The 27,455-nt window shown below is 41.7% G+C and overlaps 1 protein-coding gene across 13 annotated transcripts in view; it reads right to left on the reverse strand.

Annotated features, from left to right (window-relative positions):
• PTPRT (protein tyrosine phosphatase receptor type T) overlaps positions 1-27,455 on the reverse strand; it is a 654,130-nt gene that overhangs the window by 205,085 nt on the left and 421,590 nt on the right. For 12 of the 13 annotated variants that reach the window (XM_077459099.1, XM_077459105.1, XM_077459098.1 and 9 more), the window contains exons 8-11: positions 8,396-8,692; positions 5,580-5,689; positions 4,632-4,833; positions 3,030-3,132 (exon numbers count right to left, since the gene is read on the reverse strand). In XM_077459099.1, the coding sequence (XP_077315225.1) occupies positions 3,030-3,132; positions 4,632-4,833; positions 5,580-5,689; positions 8,396-8,692 (712 nt within the window). The remainder of the gene's footprint in view (positions 1-3,029; positions 3,133-4,631; positions 4,834-5,579; positions 5,690-8,395; positions 8,693-27,455) is intronic. The other variant, XM_077459107.1, reaches the window with a different exon arrangement.

The raw sequence follows: 27,455 nt of genomic DNA on the forward strand, positions 1-27,455 counted from the left end.
CACACTGCTGCTGAGCAACTTGTGTAGTATCAGTTAAGACGGCTCTAATAGGGAAACACTGAATTTGACATTCCATGTGACTTGGGGTGTCATAGATCGGATTCCATTTTGCAGCACTGTGAACCAAGCCCAAGAAATGTAACTAAAGCTGTAGAAAAAAGCATTAAAAATAACTGAAAGTGAACCTGTCAGTCCTTTTAAACTTTTTATGGTTTTTTAAAGTCATGAAAACTTTGTTCTTGAGCCCTTGTGCTCTTGCCTTTACTTTTTTCCCCCCAAAAAATGGACTACCTATACTTCTAGGCTGAGCCAAAGCCTCTAGAGTTGGACTCCGCTCACTAACCAACACCTTATTTACACGAAATGCCCTTGGTGGCCACAGAGACCTTCTCAAGGGCCAGGGATGGTGGGCAACAAAGCTTAGGCCTAAGTGTGGAGCTCAACCCATAAGTTAAAGTGGCTGTGAACCCCATTCATGACATTTGACCTAAGCATATATATCTGCAGTGTTCGCTTATCTCTCTCCAAAGCTCTAAGTGTCATCTTCTTTCTGCTTCTCTGTCCCTCTGTTATCAGCAAAGTCACTTATGACAAGCTCTCTGTCTTATGAAATAACAGTAGCTGAAAATTTGTGTTGGGGAGGGAGCTTAGAAGTAGATAAGCAGAGAGCTTGTCTGTTCAGACTACAGCTCTGAATGTTCCTTCGTTACTCTGCCTATTTGAAGTGGGGGGGGGGGGAAGTGCTTTTCCTCCAATCAGCTCTCACACAGTGTAAGCCCAGACTCCCCCACCCACTGCTGAAAGAGAAAGAAAGATATCTGCACTTTCCAAACAGTGTATAAAGCAGATATGAATGAAAAATGTATGTAGGGAGATTTGTTTCATCTCTGTGTATCATCTGAGGCTGTTCACTTCACTGGGTATAGGAGAGGGTTTACATCCACTTTAAGGTGGTTCAGCCTTTAGCAACACAGTGACATCATTATTTTAGCTGAAGTTTAGCTAATAAAGAAAAAAAACAAAAACATTTTTTTCCATGCTTCCTAATGAAATAGAGGTAACATATTTGGTAAGAAAATTGGGAGAAAATAATAGGAAATAAGTACCTCTGCAAATAACATATTTGGCAAATAAAGTATATTATAAAACGTACAAAAACCTTTATGCAAGTGATTAATAAGGTATTCTAAAACTGACAGGTCCCCTTTAAAACACACAGCAATGGCTGCAATATGACAACCTGTGCCATTTAGGTAGGTTTAGGAGTCATAGCTCACCAGCCCCTAATAGCTTTTTTTTTTTTTTTTTTAATAATAGCAATAATAGCCGCTTAAGTTCCACCAGCACAAAGAGCCAACTGAGTGCTGGTCCAGCCCGTTTCCAGCCTGACTCATACAGTAACAATGGAGGGAAGGACACTGCAAATCTAATTGCTGCTCTTCGGTGGTCTATTAAATCCAGATAAATATGCATAAGAGAACCATAGTAATATCTGGAGCACTCAGCCTTTTGTCATAGAATGATTTTAGAGAACTGTGTTTCTGGAGCCTAAAATAATGTTCTTCAAATATTCACAGAATATTTAGCAAGAATCTGATTATCCTTATTACACAATTGCATGTTTCTATTGGCTGAGAAGGTACTGGAGAGGTGGGGCAGCTATAATCTCTGGATTTTTAGACCAAAAGGATGTCGGTAAGAGACATTTCAGAGACAGATGTAAAACACAGATTTTTGCATACTGTCCCTGGTTTTACTGAGGCTGGCAACCCTGATGGGGCCCCCTAGTGGCCCAGGGCCCTCGGGCAGTGCCCGAGTGGTCGAATGGTCAGGCCGCCCCTGACTGCATTTGACTGGCTGCAGTCACAGTTTTTTTGAGAAATTTCTGCCCTGCTCCTTGAATTTTCAGATTGAAGTTTATTGAGCTGGGTGATACCAACAGGGAAATGCATGGCACATATTTAATCCATGTCTAGCCAGCATAATACGTGTCTTCTGCCAGTAGATAACCTCTTTACAACCAGTCCTATGCAGTGCTTTCAGATGGTGACTGACATAATCTGGGTTGCTGTAAGGTCCCTGTCCAGACTGCAAAAAAACTAATATACCATGGGCTACTGATATATGGAAATGCCCTTGTGCTCAGCAATTAATCCCTTATATCATTACTATCAGTACAAATTGTCAGAGAATGCCAAGCCAGGTTAAGATAGGCTTAGCACTAAAAAGCATCCATAAAGCTTTTTCACCGAAAAGGTGGCAAATTTAGGTTAGGACCAATTAAAGAAGAACATGAAGTGTGTAAGGAGGTGATCCTAACTGGGCACTGGAGACTATGAGTCTTTGCTTCCAGAAATGGAAGTCTAGCCTCGAGGGAAAGGTGCATGCAGGCAGTTATAGTATATATTCTCCACTGCAGGTGGTGCTCGACCACAGAGACAATGTAGATGGGGGGGACATTGGAAGAAATCTGGTACTTCTATGGCAGAGCAGCTATCCGATTTAATGCTGGCACCCCATGTGACTTTGATGGCCATCTTGGGTCAGGCAGAGTCTATTTAACATCCTGGCTCCCAGGCTTGGTGTGTTTTGTGCAAGTGGACAGGTTAGGGATAGGTTCCCAGCCTGTCAGGGACATTGGAAGCGATAGCGAAACGTTCAGATGGAGTAGAGAGAGAGCAGGGTCTATTTCTACCTCTTCAGGAAGGGCTTGAACAGTCAGGCCACATTCCGCCCCTTGTGACAGATTATGTCCGCTGTCTATCCATTGCCAAGTTGTAAGTGGCACCGGACAGGTGAGCTTCCCTCTGGGCCTGTTTTCGCTGTTATACTGCTGTTTCTATACAACGTTTTTTGCAAAATGGGACCTTTACTTCCTACCACACCACACTGCACCTAGCCAACATGCAAAATGAAGTACTAGATCATTTTAGGGGCTCCACTCCAGATTTGTGTAAGGTTTATTTTCTAGTCTTCCTTCTCCTGAGGCACTCAATAGAAAGGTAGAGTGAGGGAGTTTGAATCTTTACCTTACAGGAGCCCCCCGAGACTGTGCCGGTTTCAACCAAACAGTTATTGTAGTTTCAGTTTCATTCAAAGGAAGCTCGGCTTCCGAGTCAGTCAAAGAAGGAGCTGTGAAATAAGACAGAAAGTTTGCTTTTTATAAAAAAATAAAATAAAAAAAATAACAGTAGGCTAGAAAAATGAGAACAGTCTCAACAAATACAGAAATAGTCCAAAATATAAATTACATAGAGGTAGACTGATTTTCCTTAAAACAGGTTCTCATAGACAATGACTGGGACCACCAACAATGACTGTTTTACAGATGACTTTACAAGGAGCTATATAGACTTACTGAGATACAATTTAGTTATTATTGAAAAAGAAACCTTGAGAAGTATACAAGAATTCTATTTGTTCAGGAAATTTTGTTTAAAGCTCACAAAATTTCCTTCGGGTCCTCAAAATCACTTGGCTCCATCAAGAGTGGGACGTTGTGTGTATAGATAGATATATATATATATATATATATATATATATATATATATATATATATATATCAAAAATGGTTTAGGAGCCCCTAGCATATAATCCATAAGAAAATGAAAAATAAAAGGCTAATTCGTTTTGGACTCTACACCAAAGCTACACTGTAGCAGGTTTGGTTTAGAGTCCAAAACTGGCCTTTTTTTTGTATTCTTATGGATTTTTTTGTCCAGGTGTTTGTCCAGATATTACTGTAGGACACCAATCCTAGGACACTAATTTAGTAATCTATAAACATTAACTTGTAAGCCCTTGTACACACGGTCGGACATTCCGACAGAAAATGTCCGATCGGACCGTGTTGTCGGATAATACGACTCTGTGGGCTCCAACAGACTTTTTCCGTTGGAATATCCGACGGACAAAGTTTTAGAGCTGGGCTATAAAATTTTCCGACAACATGATCCAAAAATGCCACGCATGCTCAGATCAAATTCCTAGACCAAAGCTATTGGCTACTAGCCTGAACGTAGTCCCGTCGTAACGAAATAACGTCATCACGTTATGTACGATCGGATTTTCTGACAACTTTGTCCGACCGTGTGTATGCAACACCATCTGACAAAATCCGACTGATTTTCTTGTCGGAATGTCCGACCGTGTGTACAAGGGCTAAGCCAGGAGAATGCCAATACACACCAAATTTTGTCTCTTTGCCACATACAGAAAACACCATACAGAAAACCTGGTGTAAGAAAAGTTCTGAGATGTTTTTCACAGTCACCAATCCAATTGAAAATTTAAAAGCAACTAATGAAATATGAAGAGGGAAAGCAACACAGGCTTCAGGAAGTACACCTTCACTAAGCTTACAAATGTAGAACACATTCAGACTTATTAAAAAAGGCAGAGAGCAACTTAATGTACTGTAACACTAAAGCAATTTATCTTTTACTTTAGTAAAGTGAAATCTGGTTGCTGTTGGGGCATTGCACTTTGCACATCATCACTTCACTCTGCACTGCTTTGTTTCTGAACAAGTATAATAAATTGTTAGTGATCCCTGAGAACAAGATGTGGTAAAGCCTCCAGCAGCTTTTCATCTCAAGCTACAACTAGTAGTTACTAAAATCAATAGTCACCTGCTATTTTTGTGGCAATGCGAGTGGTGACAGGTGGTCCAAATCCTTTGCTGGTGCTAGCTCTGATAGTGAAAGAGTAGGTAGATCCAGGATATAGGCCTACAAACAGGTGGTGGGTTTCATTGCGCAGTTTGAAGATCCGGCCCTTCTGATTTGACAGATCTGCACTGGGGTCTAGAGAGCCCACTGCCTTGTAAGAGATCTGAGGGAGAGACACAGAGGTTGATTGGTAATGTTAGGTGTGTGACCCAGCCACAGTTGCCAAGAGTCTCATGTACTACAGGGCAATCGCACAGTTTGGCAAATTATCCTGCATCCCCCATGTCCTACAGAATGTCCAGACCAAAATGGGGAGCACACAAGTTGCCACGGCATGCACATATGGAACCCAATGACATTTCTTACGGTTACAGTAAAGTGCCCCCTCAACTTTTGTAGGAACATTGGCAACTATGGACCCAGCTGCGTCTCTTGTTGGATTGTTGAATATTAAAGGCTTAGTTCGCCTTTACAGTAAAAAATGTAAAGGTGAACTAACACCAGACACCCTTGACACCCTCCAACCTCCCCCCCCCCCCCAAATCCACGCTGTACTTACTTCCAGGGTTGCTAAGCTGTCAGTATCGCCACTTCAGAGGTTTAAGAATTTGAAATTCCCGCTCTTCTCCCTAAGAACTTCCTGGACAGACCAGATGGATTCTGATAAGAGGTAGAAGAGTGGGGATTTCAAATCCTCGGACCACTGGAGTGGCTGCAGAGGTACTGTCTGCTTGGCATCCCCGGAGATAAGTACAGGCCAGGGGGTGGGAAGGATGTCTGGGAAGGGTTTTCTGTAAAGTTGAACAAACAGTTTAAATATCAGATGACTAAAACTGCACAAACGTATACATTTATGGGGAAATTGGCAATGATTGATGGGTTATGTACTGGATTGTTGTTGCCTGATACCTCATACAGCGATATAACTCCATTTGTCTCATTTGGAGCTTTCCACTGAAGATAAATCTTCTCCTCAAAAGGTCCTCCCTGTATGGACTCCAGAGGGATTGGGCCAGGCACTGAGGGGCAGAGAGTTTGAGTTAATAATCACCAACATGGTAAAGGTCTATCAGGCTTATTTAATAAGGCAGTGCAATTGGCGGTGATTATGTGCAATGTGAAGAAACCCAGAGCAACCAATTCGATTTCCAAATAATGGATTTCAATTTTTGGATGACATAAAAGGATAACTTTTGACCAACTGCTACGGGTTACTGCTCTTTACACTGCCTCATTAAATAAGGCTTTATTTATTTTGTGCAGATGCTTTAAAGCATGTTTATGGACATGGGTGCAAATGTTGAGCAGTTACCCTTACCAACCAGAATCTGTGTATATCTGAAAAACTGGTGGCCAATGGCAACAACTGCACTTCTGTTACAGTTTTCTTTGTTCTGATATTCATAACTCAACACAATTAAATTAGAACCCCACCTTAAACCCTTTTCATAGTTTAGATAGAATTGGGAAGGGTTGGAAACCAGTTTTTAAATGTTTTCTGTGCCTCTGCTGGAAAATGTATTACGTGTCTTTGTAACCATATGCAATACACTGTATGAACATATGGGTTCTTCAGTTGCCTTAAGTGGTTCTCGGCTTCTAGAGTGTCCTTGCAACTTTAAGGAGGAAGGAAGACTCTCCAAGATAAGCTTGCTCTCAATATAATCGTTACTATATATGTGTCCCAGGTTGGGGGCTTAGGTATATTTGAGTAAGGGACCACCGATACCTTGAAATGGCATTGTGAGTTAATTTGTATTTTCAGTTGTATGGAACAACAACTGTTTGATTAGTGTTTCTATGGTGACTAGCTTAATCAATTGTGTTTTTGTTGTTGTATTGTTTATTGTACTGTTCTACTCCTGTGCTAGTTATAAATTGATCAGAACAGTTGCCATTTTATGTCCTGGTGGCACACAACAGGAAGTGTGGGGAAATCTCACCAAATGGAGGCAACGCCCCTCCATTGACATTTGACACTGAGATCAGTGTCTCTAGTGAGAGATTTCCCCTCTGCTCATCTTCCAGGAAAATGTAAAGTTAAAGCATGAAAATGAAAGTGAATTTGCCCAACAGTATCACAGATGCCAATAAAAACCCAATAGGGGTTCTAAACCTTCTCCTATATTTGCAGATACATATAAAACATGTATGCTTTATTATATATATATATATATATATATACAGTATATGTATATATATATATATATATATATATATATATATATATATATATATATATATATATAGTAGATATACATGCACAGACAGACAGCAATTTGTTAACAACTGGACTTGCATATACAAATTATAAGGAAATTCCTTTTGCCGCATACACACGACCGAACTTTCCGTCAGACTAGGTCTGACGGAATCAGTCTGTCGAACAATCCGATCGTGTGTGGGACAATCCGAAAAAAAATTTGTAAAAAAAAATCTGACAGACCTAGAAATAGAACATGTTTCAAATCTGTCCGACGGACTCAATTCCTATCGGGAAAACCGTTCTTCTGCATGCTGCTCCGACAGACCAAATACAAATGGAAGTTTGCTTTGCACAAGAACAAGGGTAGTACAATATTACAACTGTCTTAAATAATATAGGAAATAGGTGCAGCTGTCATAGGGCAAGGTGTATTATTAGTGAACAGTAAGTGCAAAGGTATTTGTCTAATCAACCAATCTGCTTTATCTACGCTTTAAAAGATGAGGATGTGTACCACTGGAAACAATCATGGAAAACAAACAGCACTCAGTGGATAAGGGTAAGTAGCCTACTTACCAAACCACTATGATCCCTTTAGTTAAAAAGACAGGTCAGGTGGAGCTTTGACAGATTAAGGTACTGTTGCCTGTGCTGGTGGACACCTATGGGATAAGCCTGGGGAATCACTCCAATTCAAGATTGCTCAGAAAAAAATGGAAAAAAGCAGGACCATAGCATAATTCCGTTTTATATAAAAAATAAGTAAAAACAGAAAGCCAAATGGCCTCTTACTTTAAAAAGTGCCTTGCCTCGGCACTGAATGGAAACCGCATGTAATACCAGGTGGGTTGTGAAGCAGCCGTCCCACTGGCACTGTGTTTGGCTGGCGTGTGTTCCACCGCCTGAAGATGCTGAAACCGGAAGCCGGAAGTGAATACGTGACTGGGATGTGCCTCGACGTACGTTTCGTCCTAATGACGTCGTCAGGAAGTGCCAGGAAGTAGGCTACTTACCCTTATGCACCGGGTGTCATTTGTTTTCCATGATCGTTTCCAGTGGTGATGGTGTAAAGACCTAAATTACTTTAAATCTTTTATTGACACACTTGTTATTTAACCCATTCGAACATTTGTTATCACTTTGCACTTTATGTGTTTTCTGGATTATTTTGGAATAAGTTACCAGTAATGTATATGTATTATTAAGTATTTTTTTGTACTTTATTTTTTAGGTTATTTAAATATTGTGTACACATTTTTAATTTTGTTTAAGCACCCTCTTATATTATACAACCTACATTTCACAAAGTTAGCACCTTAACTTTGAGGGAAGCAGCTCATCTATTGTTTAATTTAGCCATAGCGCAGGGTTCTCCTTATTTTTCATTGTTTTACTGTGACCCTCTCATTTGAAACTTTTACATTTCTAACATGAGTTGCACATTGACGTTCTTTACCACAGATGACAACCCCATCCCAACAGATCTTGGTATATCAGTTTTATGATCTGAAGACCATACCATCTTCCTCTGTGTGCACCACTATCTCTCCACTCTCTTTCCTCCCCTCTGGATTGCAGAGAGCCAGTCTGAGGTATACGGCAGTGTGCGGTCTCAGGCCACGTAAGGTGTAGTGGCTAGAAGTCAGAATCAGCTCTTCAGCTTCCACTCGTTCTTCTCCTAGCTGGTAACTGTAGTGTAGTGTTAGGTTATAGCTGTGACATCGAGTGATTGTATAGCCAAATGGTTCCCACTGCAGTGTCAGCTGTCGAGCACGGATATCCACCAGTTCCACATTCTGAGGGCCATGTACTGGATCTGCAAAAAGAAAATAAATTATATATTTTTAAACACCCCTCAAATCTTTTCTGGCACTTTTTGTTGTACAAGGTTAAATCAATATTTTTTGCTAAAAAAAATACTTAGAACATAAACATTATATATATATATATATATATATATATATATATATATACAGGATGTCACAAAAGTGAGTACAGACCTCACATTTTTGTAAATATTTTATTATATTTTATTTTTTCATGTGACAACACTGAAGAAATTACACTTTGCTACAATGTAAAGTAGTGAGTGTACAGCTTGTATCACAGTGTAAATTTGCTGTCCCTTCAAAATAACTCAGCCATTAATGTCTAAACCACTAGCAACAAAAGTGAGTACACCTCTAAGTGAAACTGTCCAATTTGGGCCCAAAGTGTCAATCTTTTGTGTGACCACCATTATTTTCTCGCTCTGCCTTAACCCTCTTGGGCATAGAGTTCACCAGAGCTTCACAGGTTGCCACAGGAGTCCTCTTCAACTCTTCCATGATGACATCACAGAGCTGGTGGATGTTAGAGACCTTGCGCTCCTCCACCTTCTGTTTGAGGATGTCCCACAGATGCTCAAAAGGGTTTAGGGCTGGAGACATGCTTGGCCAGTCCATCACCTTTACCCTCAGCTTCTCAGCAAGGCAATGGTTGTCTTGGAGGTGTGTTTGGGGTCGTTATCTTGTTTGAATACTGCCCTGATGCCCAGTCCCTGAAGGGAGGGGATCATGCTCTGCTTCAGTATGTCACAGTACATGTTGGCATTATTGGTTCCCTCAATGAACTGTAGCTCCTCAGTGCTGGTAGCACTCATGCAGCCGGAGTCCATAACACTCCCACCATCATGCTTGACTGTAGGCAAGACACACTTGTCTTTGCACCTGGTTGTCGCCACACACACTTGACACCATCTGAACCAAATACGTTTATCTTTGTCTCATCAGACCACAGGACATGGTTCCAGTAACCCTTGTCCTTAGTCTGCTTGTCTTCAGCAAACTGTTTGCAAACTGTTTGCAGGCTTTCTTGTGCATCATCTATAGAAGATGCTTCCTTCTGGGACGGCAGCAATGCAGACCAATTTGATGCAGTGTGCAGAGTATGGTCTGAGCACTGACAGGCTGACCCTCCACCCCTTCAACCTCTGCAGCAATGCTGGCAGCACTCATATGTCTATTTCGCAAACACAACCTCTGGATATGACGCTGAGCACGTGCACTCAACGTCTTTGGTTGTCCAAGGCGAGGCCTGTTCTAAGTGAAACCTGCCCTGTTAAACCTCTATATGGTCTTGGCCACCGTGCTGCAGCTCAGTTTCAGGGTCTTGGCAATCTTCTTATAGCCTAGGCCATTTTTATGTAGAGCAACAATTTTTTTTTTCAGATCTTCAGAGAGTTCTTTGCCATGAAGTGCCATGTTGAACTTCCAGTGACCAGTATGAGAGAGTGAGAGCGATAACACCAAATTTAATACACCTGCTCCCCATTCACACCTGAAATTTTGTAACACTAATGAGTCACATGACACTGAGGAGGGAAAATGGTTAATTGGGAAATATTTGGACATTTTCACTTAGGGGTGTCAGTTTGTTGCCAGTGGTTTAGACATTTATGGCTGTGTTGAGTTATTTTGAGGGGAAAGCAAATGTACACTGTTATACAAGCTGTACACTCACTACTTCACATTGTCATTTCTGCAGTGTTGTCCCTTGAAAAGACATAATAAAATATTTACAAAAATATGAGGGGTGTACTCACTTTTGTGAGATACTGTATATATATATATATATATATATATATATATATATATATATATATATATATATATATATATATAGCAGAGACCCTAGGGCAGTGGTTCTCAACTCCAGTCCTTAGGACCCACTAACAGGCCATATTTTAAGTATTACCTTGGGGAGATGCAGACTAGAATACTGCAATCACTGAGCAGAAAATTATATCACCTGTGATCTATTTCAGTTATCTTGCAAACCTGACCTGTTAGTTGGTCCAGAGGACAGGAGTTGAGAACCACTGTCCTAGGGAATAAAATGGGGATCCTTGCAATTTTTTATATCACACGGTATTTGTGCAGCGATTTTTTCTAATGAAATTTGTTAATGAATTAAAGAAAACAAAACACAATACATCTCACTTTTTTTGTACAATATGATATATATGAAAGATATGAAAGATAATGTTATACCAAGTAAATAGATACCTAACACATTATTGTGCACGCTTGTGGAATGGCGACAAACTACGGTACTTAAATATCTCCATAGGCAATGCTTTACCCACTTCAGCCCCGGAAGGTTTTCCTCCCTTTATGACCAAGCTATTTTTTTGCGATACGGCACGGCATTACTTTTTTTTTATATATAAATCTTTTTATTATTTTTCAAAATTATATAGTACAACATATACTTTTAATTTCATCTACAGTATATTCCACTCTCGCAGGAGCTTCCATATAACTCTTATTTACAATACTTACATATCACAATAAAAACTGGAAAAGGATAAAGAAAAAAACACACATTGTTCCCCCTTCCTCCACGTTGTGTCATGGTGTGGTTTGTTGTACCCCTTCGCTTTCTATACCCACATTTAGTCACTTTCTTTCTACATTTCTATATCTTTTCCTTTTCCAGTTGTTTAATCTTCAGATTGCTCAGAGGCCGTTGTGTAGGCTTTTCTATCCAGCTAGACCAAACCCTTTCATATTTTTCTTGATGTCCTCTATTGCAGTATGTTTCTCTATACAAAGGCAGGTTATTGTTTACTAAATGCTTCCAAAAAGCTATTGAGGGAGCCTCTGTTTTTTTCCATTTCAATACTACTGCTTTTCTTGCATAGAAAAGCAATATGCTTATTTTTGTTCTCTTTGCTATAGTAACAGCAGTATTATTCCTCATCAAACCCAAGAGACAGGTCCCACTCCCTACAACCTGTTCCAAAACAACTGACGTCACTATAACAATTACATTTATGCCCCTTGTCCAAAATATAACGATATCAGGGCAGGACCGGAATATATGGATAAAATCTCCTGGAATATTCCCACATCTCCTACAATTCTGAGAGTTCAATGGGCTTATTATATGTAATGTATATGGTGAATTGTACTTTCTGTGTGTTATCTTAAGTTGTATGAGTTTATCTCAAAGAGAGACCAATATCTGAAAGGGGAATCCCCATATCTCCTCCCAATTCTCCTCCTCTAGTTCCGGAACATCTCTTATCCAACATGATCGAAGCATAGCTCCCAACTGTCCCTGATTTCGAGGGACTGTCCCTGATTTGGAGCAATTTCCCTCATTCCTACTCATTTGTCCCTCATTTTGGTCTGATCTAAAGAGCATGTGCAAGTTGCATATATCTAAAAAAGTAGCTTCCAGGAATGTTTCAGTATTCTATCATTCCTGCAAAGTGGTATCACCATTTCTCCCTGTACTACCTGAGATAGCTTTTTAACCTTCAATCTGGTCCAGGCTCCTGGATCTTGGATGGAGTTTAAATGAGGCAGCCGAGGATTCCTCCCCAGCGGAGTATTTGGAGATAAGATCACTTTGGAGTGTTTTTCCCACACTAAACTTACTCTCCATGCCATTGATTAGTTATGAATATGATTGGCTATTAGTAACACCTTATGAGTTGGGGCTTATTTAGTGTTATATAATCATAATCAATGTATATATATTTTTAGGTGGAGCTGTAAGGGTTAACCTATGGCTTTTTAACAAACTTAACTTTTGTCCATTAATCATTGTTAAGCGGTTTAATGTGCTGTTTTCTTTGTCCATGGCGATAGGGAATATTTTCCCATATCCAATATGGCGCTTATAATCAAACACTTTTGACTTAGAACAAGGTTTGGTTTCCTATATAAGGTGGTGAGTCATCACGCAGCCCGTTCCCCATCGACAACGTTACGTATGACGAAACGCGCCTGGAGGAGGGTATGTCCTGTCACCACGCAGTATACTAGGAGGACGAGCTTCTGATGTTTGCCGGCCGGGTTTGGTTTTAGATACAAACTTTTTAACGTACCAAATGTAAGTGCAATACTTTTTTACACATTAAATTGATCAGACTGTATTACGCTATGGTCATTTTTTCTGGGTAAATTGCTGGGTTTAACGGCCATGGACTTCATAGCTGGTGCCAGGGCTTGGGAGATCTACAGCCATCCATACTGTGCTACTGGGTTATTCGGCCATTGATCATCCGTGCAAGCTAAAGGCCTTGACTGGGCTATAGCCACATGCCTTTTTTGCTTGCCATCCGGTAAGCAGGTTTTTCTTAAGGTGGCAGGGCACTTTCTGATTGAAGTCCTTAATGTTGATCAATAACATGCCATTTTAATGAAGAATTCTGTCATTCTATGGGGCATAAATACCTGTCTGGTCAATGACAGTTGTTAACAATGGTTGGATTCTCAATGTCAGTATTTTAGTCAATATTTTCGAATCTATATTCAATAATGCTATTGGCCTGCATGAAACACATCATTTTGGATCTTTAATTTCTTTATGTATAAGAGCTATATGGGCCAGTCTCATTGACTCTGGAAGAGCCCCTTTCAGTAACGCATTAGTAAATTCTTTAACTAATTTTGGGGCTAAAAGGTCTCCATACTTTATATAGAATTCAATAGGAATTCCGTCATGGTCTGGCACCTTTCCGTTTTGGAAAGGTATGTATAATCTTCTGTATCTCCTCCTTTGTAATGGGTCTAACCAAAGCCTCTTTATCCGACAGCCACCTGAGGGTTCAGACATCTCCCTTGGGTAGAGGTCAGAGGGGAGAGAGGAAGTTTACAGGGAGCTATAGTACCTCCAAAAAGCCTCCAGAATGTCTTCTGGATTAGATACCGTTACTCCTTCTGGAGTCCTAACTTCAGATATGAGTGTAGCTGAATGTTCCTGTTGTGCCAACATTGCCAAAAATGTCCCACTTCTATCCCCTTGTTCAGAAATCTTATGTCTAATTTTTTTCATTCTCACCTAGATATTTCTACCATATGTAGATGCAGGTCCCTTTGAGCAGCCATCATTTTAGTTCATCGTATTGGGATACAAAGTATACTTTTATTTCTGCAGTTGTGTCTGCCTTTGTAATACCTGTATGGTGACCTTCTGTTTCTTTTTAACTGCTGCAATAGCTGAAATATAGTGCCCCCCGAACATATGCTTTAAAAGCATCCCATACCATATCTGAAGAGGATAAGTCAACATTATTTTCACAGTTTTCAGCTAATATTAATGGTATTTTTTCTGCTATTTCCAGATAAAGTACCAACTGAGAGGCCAATCTCCATAATGATGCATTTTTCAGAGCAGGTGTATTGATAAGAGTAAAGGGGAGTGATCTGAAAGACCACTTGGCAAATATGTAGCTTCCACAATGTCCTCTAGCAATGCCGGATCTGAAAAGGCTAAATCTATTTGAGATGATGTTTTATAGGGGCAAGAATATACAATTTTTTCCAGATTTTTCCATCTCCAGATTTCTATTACTCCTGTCACCTGTGCCCAATTATATTATGATGTGCTGAATACTGCTTGGGAGGTCTTGGTCTATCTAGATTTGGAGATAGAATAGAATTGAAATCCCAAATAAACAGTAATTTTTATGGATAATGTTGGACAGTTTTCTCTAATATTATATTTAATATTTCGAGGGAAAAGGGGGGTGGAATATAAATTGCTGCTATGATGTACCTTTGTTGCCCTAACGTATATACTATGATAACATATTTACCCTGTACGCCGTCTATACCTTCTCAATTACACCAGGAAAGGATTTATTTAATAAAACGGACACCCCTCTCGCGTAAGAGTATGTGGCATGATATGCCTGAGCCTTTGTACACACGGTCGGGCATTTCGACGGAAAATGCTACTAGCCTGAACGTAGTCCCATCGTAACGAAATAACGTCACCACATTCTGAACGATCGGATTTTCCGACAACTTTGTCCGACCGTGTGTATGCAACAGTTTCGGACAAAATCCGTTTGACAAAATCCAACGGATTTGGTTGTCAGAATGTCTGACCGTGTGTACAAAGGCTGATAGAACCATATTTTTTAATGTCATTACTTTTTCTCCTATTAAATCTGTCTCCTGAAGTAAAATCAACTGTGGGTTGTACTTTTTTACATACTGGAATATTTTGAACATTTGTTGCCGGAAAATCCGATCGTGTGTACGGGGCAGATTTTCTGCTGATTTTTGTCTTCAGATTTACCAAAATCATATAATATGGAGATCAAACCTTAGGACTTTCAATTTGTATGCAATCAGGCAGGCCCTTGCACTACATGTGTTGGTAAATCTGAAGGAAAAATCAGCAGAAAATGTGATAGTGTGTATGGGGCTTTAGAGTTAGTTTTTGTCTGAACGTCTACTTAAAATGTAAAGCAAAACCTGGTCTTGTGCCCTGCCAGGGAAGGCTATGCTGTGTGGTAGAGCTTTGTAAATTTTAGGACTTGATGGGAAGACAACCTAATCCCTTTGTAGGTAAAACCAGTGGCGTAGAGTAGGGGGTGTCGGGGGGGGGGGGGAGCATGATCTTGGGCACCACATTTAGGGGGGGCGCAAATTCATGCCAGTAGTGTCTCTACTGGCTGCCTCCCCCTAAATTTTAAATTTTAATTTCCTGTGTCCCCCGTGCTCCAGCCGTCATGTTCAGTGTCCGGCACCCTGTGATTGGGCGTATGGGGGTCATGTGTGGCGTGGGGCTGGCCTGTCCATGATCGCAGTTGCTCCTGGAGTCCCGCCTCCACACATGACCCCCATTCGCCCAATCACAGTGTGCTGGAGTGTGTGGGGGGGGGGGGGACAAGCACTGGAAAGTGTGAACCGATGGGGCCGCTGTCTTCTCCTCCTCCTATCCTCCGGAGTCCAGACTGATGCAGAACAAGAAGGCGAGGAATTGAGGGACATGGACTGAGGGGGGGGGGGCTAGAGGCACCGTATATGTAGTGTCAGTATAGGAAGACTGTAGGCAGGACAGTATAGTGGTCAGTGTAGTGTAGTGTAGTGGACAGTGTAGTTCTCAGTGTAGTGGACAGTATAGTATGGTGGTCAGTGTAGTTCTCAGTGTAGTGGACAGTATAGTGGTCAGTGTAGTTCTCAGTGTAGTGGACAGTATAGTGGACAGTGTAGTTCTCAGTGTAGTGGACAGTATAGTGGTCAGTGTAGTTCTCAGTGTAGTGGACAGTATAGTGGTCAGTGTAGTTCTCATTGTAGTGGACAGTATAGTATAGTGGTCAGTGTAGTGTGTAATGGTCAGTAAAGGAATCAAGTTGGTCAGTGTTGAAATCAAGCAGGTTAGTGTAGTGGTCAGTATAGGAATCAGGTAGGTCAGTAATATTGTATTGGAAGGGACTCGGGAAGTGCTAAAAGTCCGCAGGTTAGGGGGCGCAAATTATTTGCCTTGCCCCGGGTGCTGACAACCCACGCCGTCGCCATGCCACTGGGTAAAACAGCTTTCATATACTGTAGGTTTTAAAACTGTGTATGTAGATATTTGCGTGTGTTTTAGCTTTAACAAGTCCAATAAAAGGTCACTTTTACAGTAGCACCAGGGTAAATGCCCTTTTGCCCATTCACAAAGCAGCTCTGGAATGGCTGTTATATTCCGGAGGACCACATCGCTTTATTGCTGTAAGATTCTTTAATAGAAAATCACAAGTGGAAGCCAGCATAATAAAGCAATATATTTGGGTACTTTTATAGAAGTGTGTGCACAGGTCAGTAAAATATAATAAGGTGAACGTGGACAAAGCTTTAACATTGGCAAATATTCACTTTTTCATTTATGGCATTTTTTTCTTTTTTTGCAGCTTCTTTATGATTCTTTTTTGTACAATTCATCCCAGCTTCCCTCCCTTTTCATTTTACAGCCTAATCTCCCATCCTAACCTAATATCACTTTTTTTATTCAGCCTAAGTCTGCCGGCTGTTCTTATCATTGTCCTTTTATTTCTTCCATGTAGACTCCCATCATCTTGTTATTCTTTTCTTCTCCAGCTTTGTTACTTAAAACTCCATCATCTCTATTCCCCTGATTCTATGTCACCATCCCAGTGCTCATGTTAAAGCTGAATGACAGGCCTTGTGGTTGTTATCATACAGCGGGGGGGTCAATGGCGGGGACCAGCTCCTGCCTCATGAGAGGTGTCAGACAGCCGGTGTCACTCACACAGCCTGGTGCCTTGCATCTCTGCCAGGGCCTGCCACTTATGTTGTCACCTAACACTCCAGGATACTTTGCTTGTCCTTATCATTGAACGATCGGTTGCAGATCATTCCCCTCATTGGAGACCCTGTAACTCCTCCCTTAACGTCTTCAGAGCTGTAGCTTCACCTTGATATGTTTTTTCTGTTAAAGGAATAGTAATCCTAAACTAAATATCTGTCTATAGAAGAACAGCTTATTTTTTCATAGTTAGTAAGGTTGAATAAAGACACCAGTCCATCCAGTTCAACCCGAGTGAGTGTCTACAATTGTCCCTATCCCTGTACATTGCACACTCACATCGGTCCATACCCTCAAGGAGCCCACAATCCAAGGTCCACCATTCATATACTAGGGCCAATTTTTTGGACAGAAGCCAATTAACCTACCAGCATGTCTGTGGAATGTGGGAGGAAACCAGAGTACGTGGAGGAAACCCACGCAGGCACAGGGAGAACATGCAAACTTCAGGCAGGTAGTGCCATGGTTGAGATTCGAACCAGAGACCCTTCTTACTGTTAGGTGAGAGTGCTAACAACTACACCATTGTGCTGCTTCTGTTGCATTTATTAACCACTTCAATACCCGCCACTTATACATCTTCCTGCCCAAACCAATTTTCAGCTTTCGGCGCTGTCGCACTTTGAATGACAATTGCGCGGTCATGCTACACTGTGCCCAAACTCAATTTTTATCCCTTTGTTCCCACAAATAGAGCTTTCTTTATGTGGTATTTGATCACCTCTGGGATTTTTATTTTGTGCTAAACAAATAAAAAAAAAGGCCAAAAATGTTGAAAAAAATATGTTTTTTTGTTTTGTTTCTGTTACAAAACTTTGTAAATAAGTAAGTTTTCTCCTTCACTGATGGGCACTGATGGGGCTGCACTGACGGGCACTGAAGTGGCACTGATGGGCACTGATGATGGGCACTAATATGCAGCACTGGTAGGTGGCACTGATATGCAGCACTGATGGGTACACATAGGTAGCACTGATGGGCACTGAAAAAAAAGACAGAAAATTTAGAAAAAATAAATGTTTGTTTGTTTTGTTTCTGTTACAAAACTTTGCAGATAGTAAGTTTTCTCCTTCACTGATGGGCACTGAAGGGGCTGCACTGATGGACCCTGATAAGGCGGCAATGATGGGCATTGATGAGGTTGCTCAAATGAGGTGGAACTGATGAGGTGGCACTGTTTTTGCACTGATGATGGGCACTAATATGCGGCACTGATAGGTGGCACTGATATGCAGCACTGATGGGTACAAATAGGTAGCACTGATGAGCACAGAAAGGCGGTACAGATGGGCACTGATAGGCAGCACAGATGGGCACTGATAGCCGTCATGAATGGGCACTGATAGGTGGCACAGATGGGCATGGATGGGCACTGATAGGTGACACTGATGTTCACTAATGAATGGTAATGATGGATGCCAATCAGTGCCAAACAATAATGCCTGCCAATCAGTGATGCCCCTTGTGGGCACTGATTGGCATCCCTGGTGGTAACAAGTGGTGGGCATCCCTGGTGGACCTGGTGGCATCACTGGTGGTCCAGTGTGAGCATCCTATGGGGGCTGCGCTGATAATCAGTCAGCACAGAGCCCCCAGTCAGAAGAGCAGCCGATCGGCTCTAATCTACTCGTGTCTGACAGACACGAGTGAGGAAAAGTCAATCAACGGCTCTTCCTGTTTACATCTGTCAGAGTCTCTTTACCTAGATTGGAGTTAGACTGACACACCGTAATAACGATCACCGCGCGGCGCGCCCCCAGCCTGATATACCCGGGCCAAAGTCATATGAAGTCTGGTCAGGATATCGCAACCACTTTGCCGATGTCATATCGCTATATGGCGGGCGGCAAGTGGTTAAAAAAAAAATAATACAAATCCAAACCTAATAGTACAGCCGTGGCCAAAAGTTTTGAGAATGACACAATTATTCATTTTCACAAAGTCTGCTGCTTCAGTGGTTTTAGATCTTTTTGTCAGATGTTCCTATGGTATTCTGAAGTATAATTACAAGCATTTTATAAGTGTCAAAGGCTTTTATTGACAATTATGTTAAGTTTATGCAAAAGAGTCAATATTTGCAGAGTTGTCTCTTTTTCAAGACCTCTGCAATTCGCCCTGGTATGCTGACAATCAACTTCTGGGCCACATCCTGACTGATGGCAGCCTATACTTGCATAATCTTTGCTTGGGGTTTGTCAGAATTTATGGTGTTTTTTTTTGTTCACCCACCTCCTGAGGATTGACCACAAGTTCTCAATGGGATTAAGGTCTGGGGAGTTTCCTGGCCATGGACCCAATTTTTGATGTTTTGTTCCCCAAGTTACTTAGTTATTACTTTTGCCTTATGGCAAGGTGCTCCATCATGCTGGAAAAGGAATTGTTTGTCACCAAACTGTTCTTGGAAGTTGCTCTCGGAGGTACCATTCTTGATCCATGGCTGTGTTCTTAGCCCTTGTACACACGGTCGGACATCCCGACAACCAGATCCGTCGGATTTTGTCCCACGGATTTTGCCTGAAACTGGTGTTGCATACACACTGTCAGACAAAGTTGTCGGAAAATCCAATCGTTCAGAATGTGATGACGTTATTTCGTTACGACGGGACTACGTTCAGGCTAGTAGCCAATAGTTTTGGTCTAGGAATTTGATCTGAGCATGCATGGCACTTTGTCCCATCGGAATTCTCTACATTCTCATGTTGTCGGAAAATTATATAGCCCAGCTCTAAAAGTTTGTCGGTCGGATATTCCGACGGAAACAGTCCGATGGAGCCCACACACGGTCGGATTATCCGACAACACGGTCCGATCGGACATTGGGCTAAGGAAAAATTGTGAGTGGCTCCCTTGACCCCACACGTGCATGGTCTCAGGATTCTTTACTGTTGGCATGACACAGGACTGATGGTAGCGCTCACCTTTTCTTGATCATAAAGGGGATTCATCAGAGAAAGTGATTTTACCCCAGTCCTCATCAGTCCAATCCCTGTACCCAGGGCCGCTGATAGAAATCATGGGGCCCCGTACAGCCTATCTGACGGGGCCCCCTTCAGCTCCACCCTGGCCCCGCCCCTGGCCCCTCCTTTAGCCCCACCCCTGGCCCCACCCATTGCCCCTCCCCAGACCCCGCCTTGAAACAAAGTGTGGGTTTGTCTACAAGTGATATTTGTTTTTCTCCAGTCAGTTATAGGTTTGATTATCCAAAAGAAATACTGTTTTCAGATGAGAACATACCTCTTTAATATCTATATGTAATACAAACCATTAATGAATAAATAAAATGGTATTTTGGAGAGTATTGGCAGGGTAAGTATTGCAGAGTATTGGCAGGGTAAGTATTGCAGAGTATTGCCAGGGTATTGGCGGGGTATGTATTGCAGAGTATTGGCGGGGTATGTATTGCAGAGTATTGGCAGGGTAAGTATTGCAGAGTATTGCCAGGGTATTGGCGGGGTATGTATTGCAGAGTATTGGCAGGGTATGTATTGCAGAGTATTGGCGGGGTAAGTATTGCAGAGTATTGGCGGGGTAAGTATTGCAGAGTATTGGCAGGGTAAGTATTGCAGAGTATTGGCAGGGTAAGTATTGCAGAGTATTGGCAGGGTAAGTATTGCAGAGTATTGCCAGGGTATTGGCGGGGTATGTATTGCAGAGTATTGGCGGGGTATGTATTGCAGAGTATTGGCAGGGTAAGTATTGCAGAGTATTGCCAGGGTATTGGCGGGGTATTGGCGGGGTATGTATTGCAGAGTATTGGCGGGGTATGTATTGCAGAGTATTGGCGGGGTAAGTATTGCAGAGTATTGGCGGGGTATGTATTGCAGAGTATTGGCAGGGTAAGTATTGCAGAGTATTGGCAGGGTAAGTATTGCAGGGTATTGGCAGAGTAAGTATTGCAGAGCATTGGCAGAGTATTGGCAGGGTAAGTATTGCAGAGTATTGGCAGGGTAGGTATAAAGTATTGCAGAGTATTGGCAGAGTATGTATTGCAGAGTATTGGCAGGGTATGTATTGGCAGGGTATGTATTGCAGAGTATGTATTGCAGAGTATATATTGCAGAGTATATATTGCAGAGTATATATTGCAGAGTATGTATTGCAGAGTATGTATTGCAGAGTATTTGCAGAGTAGTAGTAGATGTTGAACTTCAAGCATACACCTCACCTGTGTAATTGTTAGCTCCAGCAGGGCAGCAGAGATCACTTCCTCCCTCTTCTTGAGTGTCCACAATAGCTCGATCGCCCGGCCCCTGCACTCTCTGCTCCTCTCACTCTGCTACTTCTTCTCACGCGGAGAGAGAGAGAGAGGAATATCACTCCGCAACACCATAGGGTATGCTGGCCTGGACTTGTGCTGTGTGCGGAGCAGGAGGAGCGGGCGCAGAAGGCGTATTCTTCCGCGCCCGAAATACAACAAATAGTCCCTCCCCTGCAGCCTCATACAGCACAGACTAATCACATCTAATAAAAAAAAAACCTTACCGAACGGGGGTGGGGTTGTGCGGACGATGATCGGTGGAGGAGAATCTTTTTTTTTTTTTTTTTTTTTTTATTTACTTTGCAGTTCAGGTTGCCCGGGCCCCCCCTGCTGGTCAGGCCCGGTACAGCAGGGCCAGTTGTACTGGCCTATCAGCGGCCCTGCCTGTACCGTTTGCAGAATATCAGTCTGTCCCTGATGTTTTGTCTTGGAGCGAAGTGGCTTCTTTGCTGCCCTTCTTGACACCAGACCATCCTCCAAAAGTCTTCTCCTCACTGTGTTTTTAGATGCAATCACACCTGCCTGCTGCCATTCCTGGGCAAGCTCTGCACTGGTAGTGCCCCGCTCCCACAGCTGAAAAAAACTGTAGGAGACGGTCCTGGCACTTCCAGGAGCCAATCCAGGAGGCGGGACTTTGTTTGACAGCAGCTGGCATTTCAGATCCAAGCTGTATCACAACGGGAGATCTTCTCTCTGTGTAATCCAGCTGGCTCTCTTCTTCCTCTCCTCTCCCTTCCTCAGTTTCCTGGCCAATCACTGGGAGGAGAATCAGCGCCTGCCTCCCCGATGTGGCTCCACACTCACCCTCACCTTATTTCCACTCGCCAAATGTGAGCAGGCGAGTGGAAATTTGAATGGCTGCTTATACTATTTTACTTTGAAAGTTCCCCATCTCGTGCTTCCTGTTTGGCTTTCTGGATTGAAAAGACAGTGGAATGAATAAAACTCCCACTATTGCACCAGTAGTAATATGATTCCAAGGGCAGAGGGTAGGACAGTCCTGGCACCTAATATTGAGGTTGGTTACATGAGAAGCAGCAGTGGGGTCGAGGCACTACAAATGATGGACAGATAGCTCTCCACGTGTTGTTCAGATATGTTTAGATTGTAAGCTCCCTGAGAACAGGGGTTGATATGAATGTACAATATGTAAAGCACGTCATAAATTGTCAGCGCTATATACTGTAAACACCTCTAATGTTAAAAGTGTAGCTGTTTTGGGCAAAATCAATTTGAATCAGCGGCTAGTAAGATTGAAACTAGTAAATATGTACACACAGGAGGTAACTAGTACAATTTATAGACATTAAAGTATTTGTTCCTTATTTAATGACATTATGCAGTATTTTAATATACAACGTATTTGAGTCTTTATCGTTTTTAGACCTTAGCCGGTGCTTATTAATAGTAAAAAATGGGTATAGAAAAGTATGATTAGATGGTACTGGCAGGCACAGGTACTGCTCTCAATGATTAGCTGCTGATTAAACAGTGGGTGTAACATTATAATGAACAATTAACTAATCATTGGCTGATCGCATGGTGAGAAGTCATCAACATCTATGCAAGAAACCTAAAAGTGCATGTGTGCCTTCACTTCTAGGTAAATTTTAGCTATAAATGTGGCATTGACATAATAGAATTTATACTGATATCATGATCGGTACTCTTTTTCTTTCTCTGATGGAATCCCTCTTATGCCTGATAAAAGTTTTCATTGACAGTCTGCAGTTTGTCTTCTTTTTAGATGATTGCAGACATTATTCCCACCAAATGATTTCCTTTTTTTCAGGTCTTTCCCTTCTCTGATTTGCAGTTTGTCACTGAGAATGTGTGCTCCGACCATTATGACATGGACCAGTACATCATTTATGGTTGAACTAGACCAGTGATGGCGAACCTTGGCACCCCAGATGTTTTGGAACTACATTTCCCATGATGCTCTGGCACTATGTAGTGTAGTAGAGCATAATGGGAAATGTAGTTCCAAAACATCTGGGGTGCCAAGATTTGCCATCACTGAACTAGACGCTCACTGCTTTTATTTTTGTTGTTCTGTTTTGTAGGACAGTGTAAGTAAAAAAGTATCTAAATTAAAAAGTATAGTTATCCCTTTTCATTATTCATGCATTCTCTCCCTACACTGTGTGTATGTCCAGTTGACCAGGGTTATTAAATTTAAATTCAAGGAGGTCGGACCAGTAAAATTTTCTTCCAGCAGAGGAGCATTCGTAGCATATTTGTGCTACGAATCAGATCCTAGTATGTGTGTGGTCATTGCCTGCCTATCAAACAATAAGCATTGTGAGTATTTCAATAATATGTACTGTCAATTTTCGGAGTTCCTCCTTACGTCTGCTGTCCAGAGTTCAGAGTGCTTCCTTAGATTAAGTGTCCCCATCACGGTGCCCCCTTACATCAGGTATCCCCATCATGGTGTATATATATATATATATATATATATATATATATATATATATATATATATATATATATATATATATATATATATATATCACTATATTGCCAAAAGTATTGGGAGGCTTGCCTTTACACGCACATGCACTTTAATGGCATCCCAGTCGTAGTCCGTAATGTTCAATATTGTGTTAGCCCACCCTTTGCAGCTATAATGGCTTCAGCTCTTCTGGGAAGTCTGTCCACAAATATTAGGAGTGTGTCTATGCAAATGTTTACCATTCTTCCAGAAGGTCTTTTTTGAGGTCAGGCACTAATGTGAATGAGAAGGCCTGGCTCACCGTCTTCACACTAATTCATCCCAAAGGTGTTCTATCAGGTTGACGTCAGCACTCTGTGCAGGCCAGCCGAGCTCCTCCATCCTGTTATCCACCTGCTCAGCGGCGATCAGCGGAGACATCCCAGCTCAGCAGCTGGCGTCCTCCCTGTTTTCAAGGGGCCCAAGAGCTACCATAAAATACAGTGCCTTGAAAAAGTATTCACCCCCCTTGTAATTTTCCCCATTTTGGCACGTTACAACCAAAATTCTAAATGTATTTTATTGGAATTGTATGTGATAGACCAACACAAAGTGGCACTTTTTGGCTTGCATTTGTATTCAGTCCCTTTACTCTGATACCCCTAACTAAAATCTAGTGGAACCAATTGCCTTCAGAAGTCAGCTAATTAGTAACTAGAGTCCACCTGTGTGTAATTTAATCTCAGTATAAATACAGCTGTTCTGTGAAGCCCTTAAGCTGCGTACACACGGTCGGAGAATCCGTCGGAATGCGTCTTATCGGACCGTGTCGTCAGATAATCCGACTGTGTGTGGTATGCATCGGACTGATTAAGTCCGAATCTCTGTCCGACCCAATTTTCCAACATGTTGGAAATATTTCCCGACCAACTGGGCCAGTCGGACGTAATCCGATCATGTGTAGAGAATTTTGATCGGACCAAGTGCCACGCATGCTCAGATCAAATTCCTACATCAAAGCTATTGGCTACTAGCCTGAATCTAGTCCCATCGTAACGAAATTACGTCATCACGTTCTGAAAGATCGGTTTTTTCGAAAAACTTAGTCCGACCGTGTGTATGCAACAGTTTCGGTCACAATCCGTCAGACTAAATCTGACAGACAAAATCCGATGGATTTGGTTGGCAGAATCTCTGACCGTGTGTACGTGGGTTTAGAGGTGTGTTAGAGAACCTGAGTGAACAAACAGCATCATGAAAGCCAAAGAACACACCAGACAGGTCAGGGATATAGTTGTAGAGAAGTTTAAAGCAGGGTTAGGTGATAAAGAAATATCCCAAGCTTTGAACATCTCACAGAACACTGTTCAATCCATCATCTGAAAATGGAAAGAGTATGGCACAACTTCAAACCTACCAAGACATGGCCGTCCACCTAAACTGAGAGGCAAGGAGACCATTCATCAGAGAAGCAGCCAAGAGGCCCATGGTAACTCTGGAGGAGCTGCTCAGGTGGGAGAATCTGTCCACAGGACAACTATTAGTCGTGCACTCCACAAATCTGGCCTTTATATAGAAGAAATCCACAAGAAGTCCAATTTCTCCATCCAATCTGACAGAGCTTGAGCTATTTTGCAAAGAAGAATGGGCAAAAATGTGACTCTCTAGATGTGCAAAGCTGGTAGAGACATCCCCAAAAAGACTTGCAGCTGTGATTGCAGTCAAATATGGTTCTACAAAGTATTGACTCAGGGGGGCTGAATACAAATACAAATACACCCCACACTTTTCACATATTTATTTGTAAAAAGTTTTGAAAACCATTTATCATTTTCCTCCCACTTCACAATTATGGGCCACTTTGTGTTGGTCTATCACATAAAATCCCAATAAAATACATTTACGTTTTTGGTTGTAACATGATAAAATGTGGAAAATTTCAAGGGGTATGAATACTTTTTCAAGGCACTGTATATCAAAGCTCCGCCAGCCTGACATCTGATGGGATCTTCACAATGAACACAGTTGCAAGGGAAGATTTATAGCTTTACCTTTCATTAGGCCAGGGTTGTTGCCAGCTTCTGAAAGGCCATAGAATACCAGCACTTATTTATCCCCTCCGGTTGCAGAGCGATTAGGCCCATTGTTACGTCTAGTGAAGGCACGCACGTAGCAAGCCATAGGCGGTTTTAAGTGATAGCATAGCCATTCACAGACCTTCACTGTGTACTCATCCCAGGGGCTGGTTAGCAAATGTGCTTAGCCCCTAATTACACACAGTAATTCAGTGTTGAACATAATGTAACACAAATGCAATCTGAGAGGTCACACAGAGTTTATTATACATTAATTATCTACAATTAATTCTCTGTGATAGAAGTCACCTACTGCTTTGCGCAGCCAGAACGGATCTGGAAAATATCTAGTTAGTATGCTATTACTTTCTCTTCACATCTTCATATTTCCAGGTGAAACCCAAATCTGGCTCCTCCCTCACCCGTCTGATTTTGGAACATTATTACATTGCGTATAGGAGCCAGAGGAGAGGAAACTTTCTAAGACGATCACAGTAATCAATCAGACTTTAATTGTACAGGCAAGAGACTGAAATAGGAAGCACTCACATGAAAATCATTATTCAGTCCCATCAGAATTGTATATTTGATTGATGAGTGCTTGAAGAATGATCAAATAAAGAATCAATTATCTTATACACCTTACAAAAATATTACTTGATTTTGTTTGTCGTTATTGTTGGAGGTGATTTAATAATCTCTTTTTAATTAATACCAAACTCCAGGCGAGCAGATAAATACGTATATGAAATATATGAACTGTCTTATCTACTATAACATTTGTAGTTCTGTGCAGCCACGTTTGTGATTTATACACCTCATTCAGACAGCCCATTAAGGAGGTTAACATCACAATCATTGTTAAATTTGCTGAATTTCAGGAATGATCTGTATTGCATATGTACATTGGTCCAGCTTGGGACAATGTACAGTCCCTTGCAAAAGCAGTGCTGGGACAAGGTCATCCAGCGCCCAGGGCAAAGATGCCAAGCTGCACCCCCCTTTCCCTTAGGGTTGGGGTCAGGGTGCCCCCTACCCTTGCAATAAACCATTGCTCCAGGGGCAGCTGCCCCTCCTGTCCACCCCTTGTCCCCGCCCTGTGCAAAAGAATTCACCTCCTGGCTTTTTACCTATTTTGTTAGATTGCAGTCTTTAGTTCAATGTTTCTTTAATCAGAATTTTATGTGATGGATCAGAATAGGATAGTCTAAGTTGTTGAAGTAAAATTAGAAAATATATACATACAACTATTTTTCAAAAATAAAAAAATGATAATTGGCATGTGCATATGTATTCACCCTCTTTGTTATGAAGCCCATAAAAATCTCTGGTGCAACCAATTGCCTTCAGAAGTCACATAAATAGTAAAATGATGTCCACTTGTGTGCAATCTAAGTGTCACATGATCTGTCAATACATATACACACCTTTTTGAAAGGCCCCAGAGGCTGCAACACCTAAGTAAGAGGCACCACTAAACAAACACTGTCATGAAGACCACGGAACTCTTCAAACAAGTAAGGGACAATGTGGTTGAGAAGTACAAGTCAGGGGTTAAGTTATAAAAAAATCTTTGATGATCCCTAGGAGCGCCATCAAATCTATCTTAACCAAATGGAAAGAACATGGCACAACAGCAAACCTGCCAAGAGACAGCCGAACATCAAAACTCACAGACTGGGCAAGGAGGGCATTAATCAGATAGGCAGCACAG

This window comes from Lithobates pipiens, unplaced genomic scaffold (assembly GCF_037356315.1).
Source record: "Lithobates pipiens isolate NorthernLeopardFrog02 unplaced genomic scaffold, aLitPip1_a1.2 Scaffold_28, whole genome shotgun sequence".
Lineage (NCBI taxonomy): Eukaryota > Metazoa > Chordata > Amphibia > Anura > Ranidae > Lithobates > Lithobates pipiens.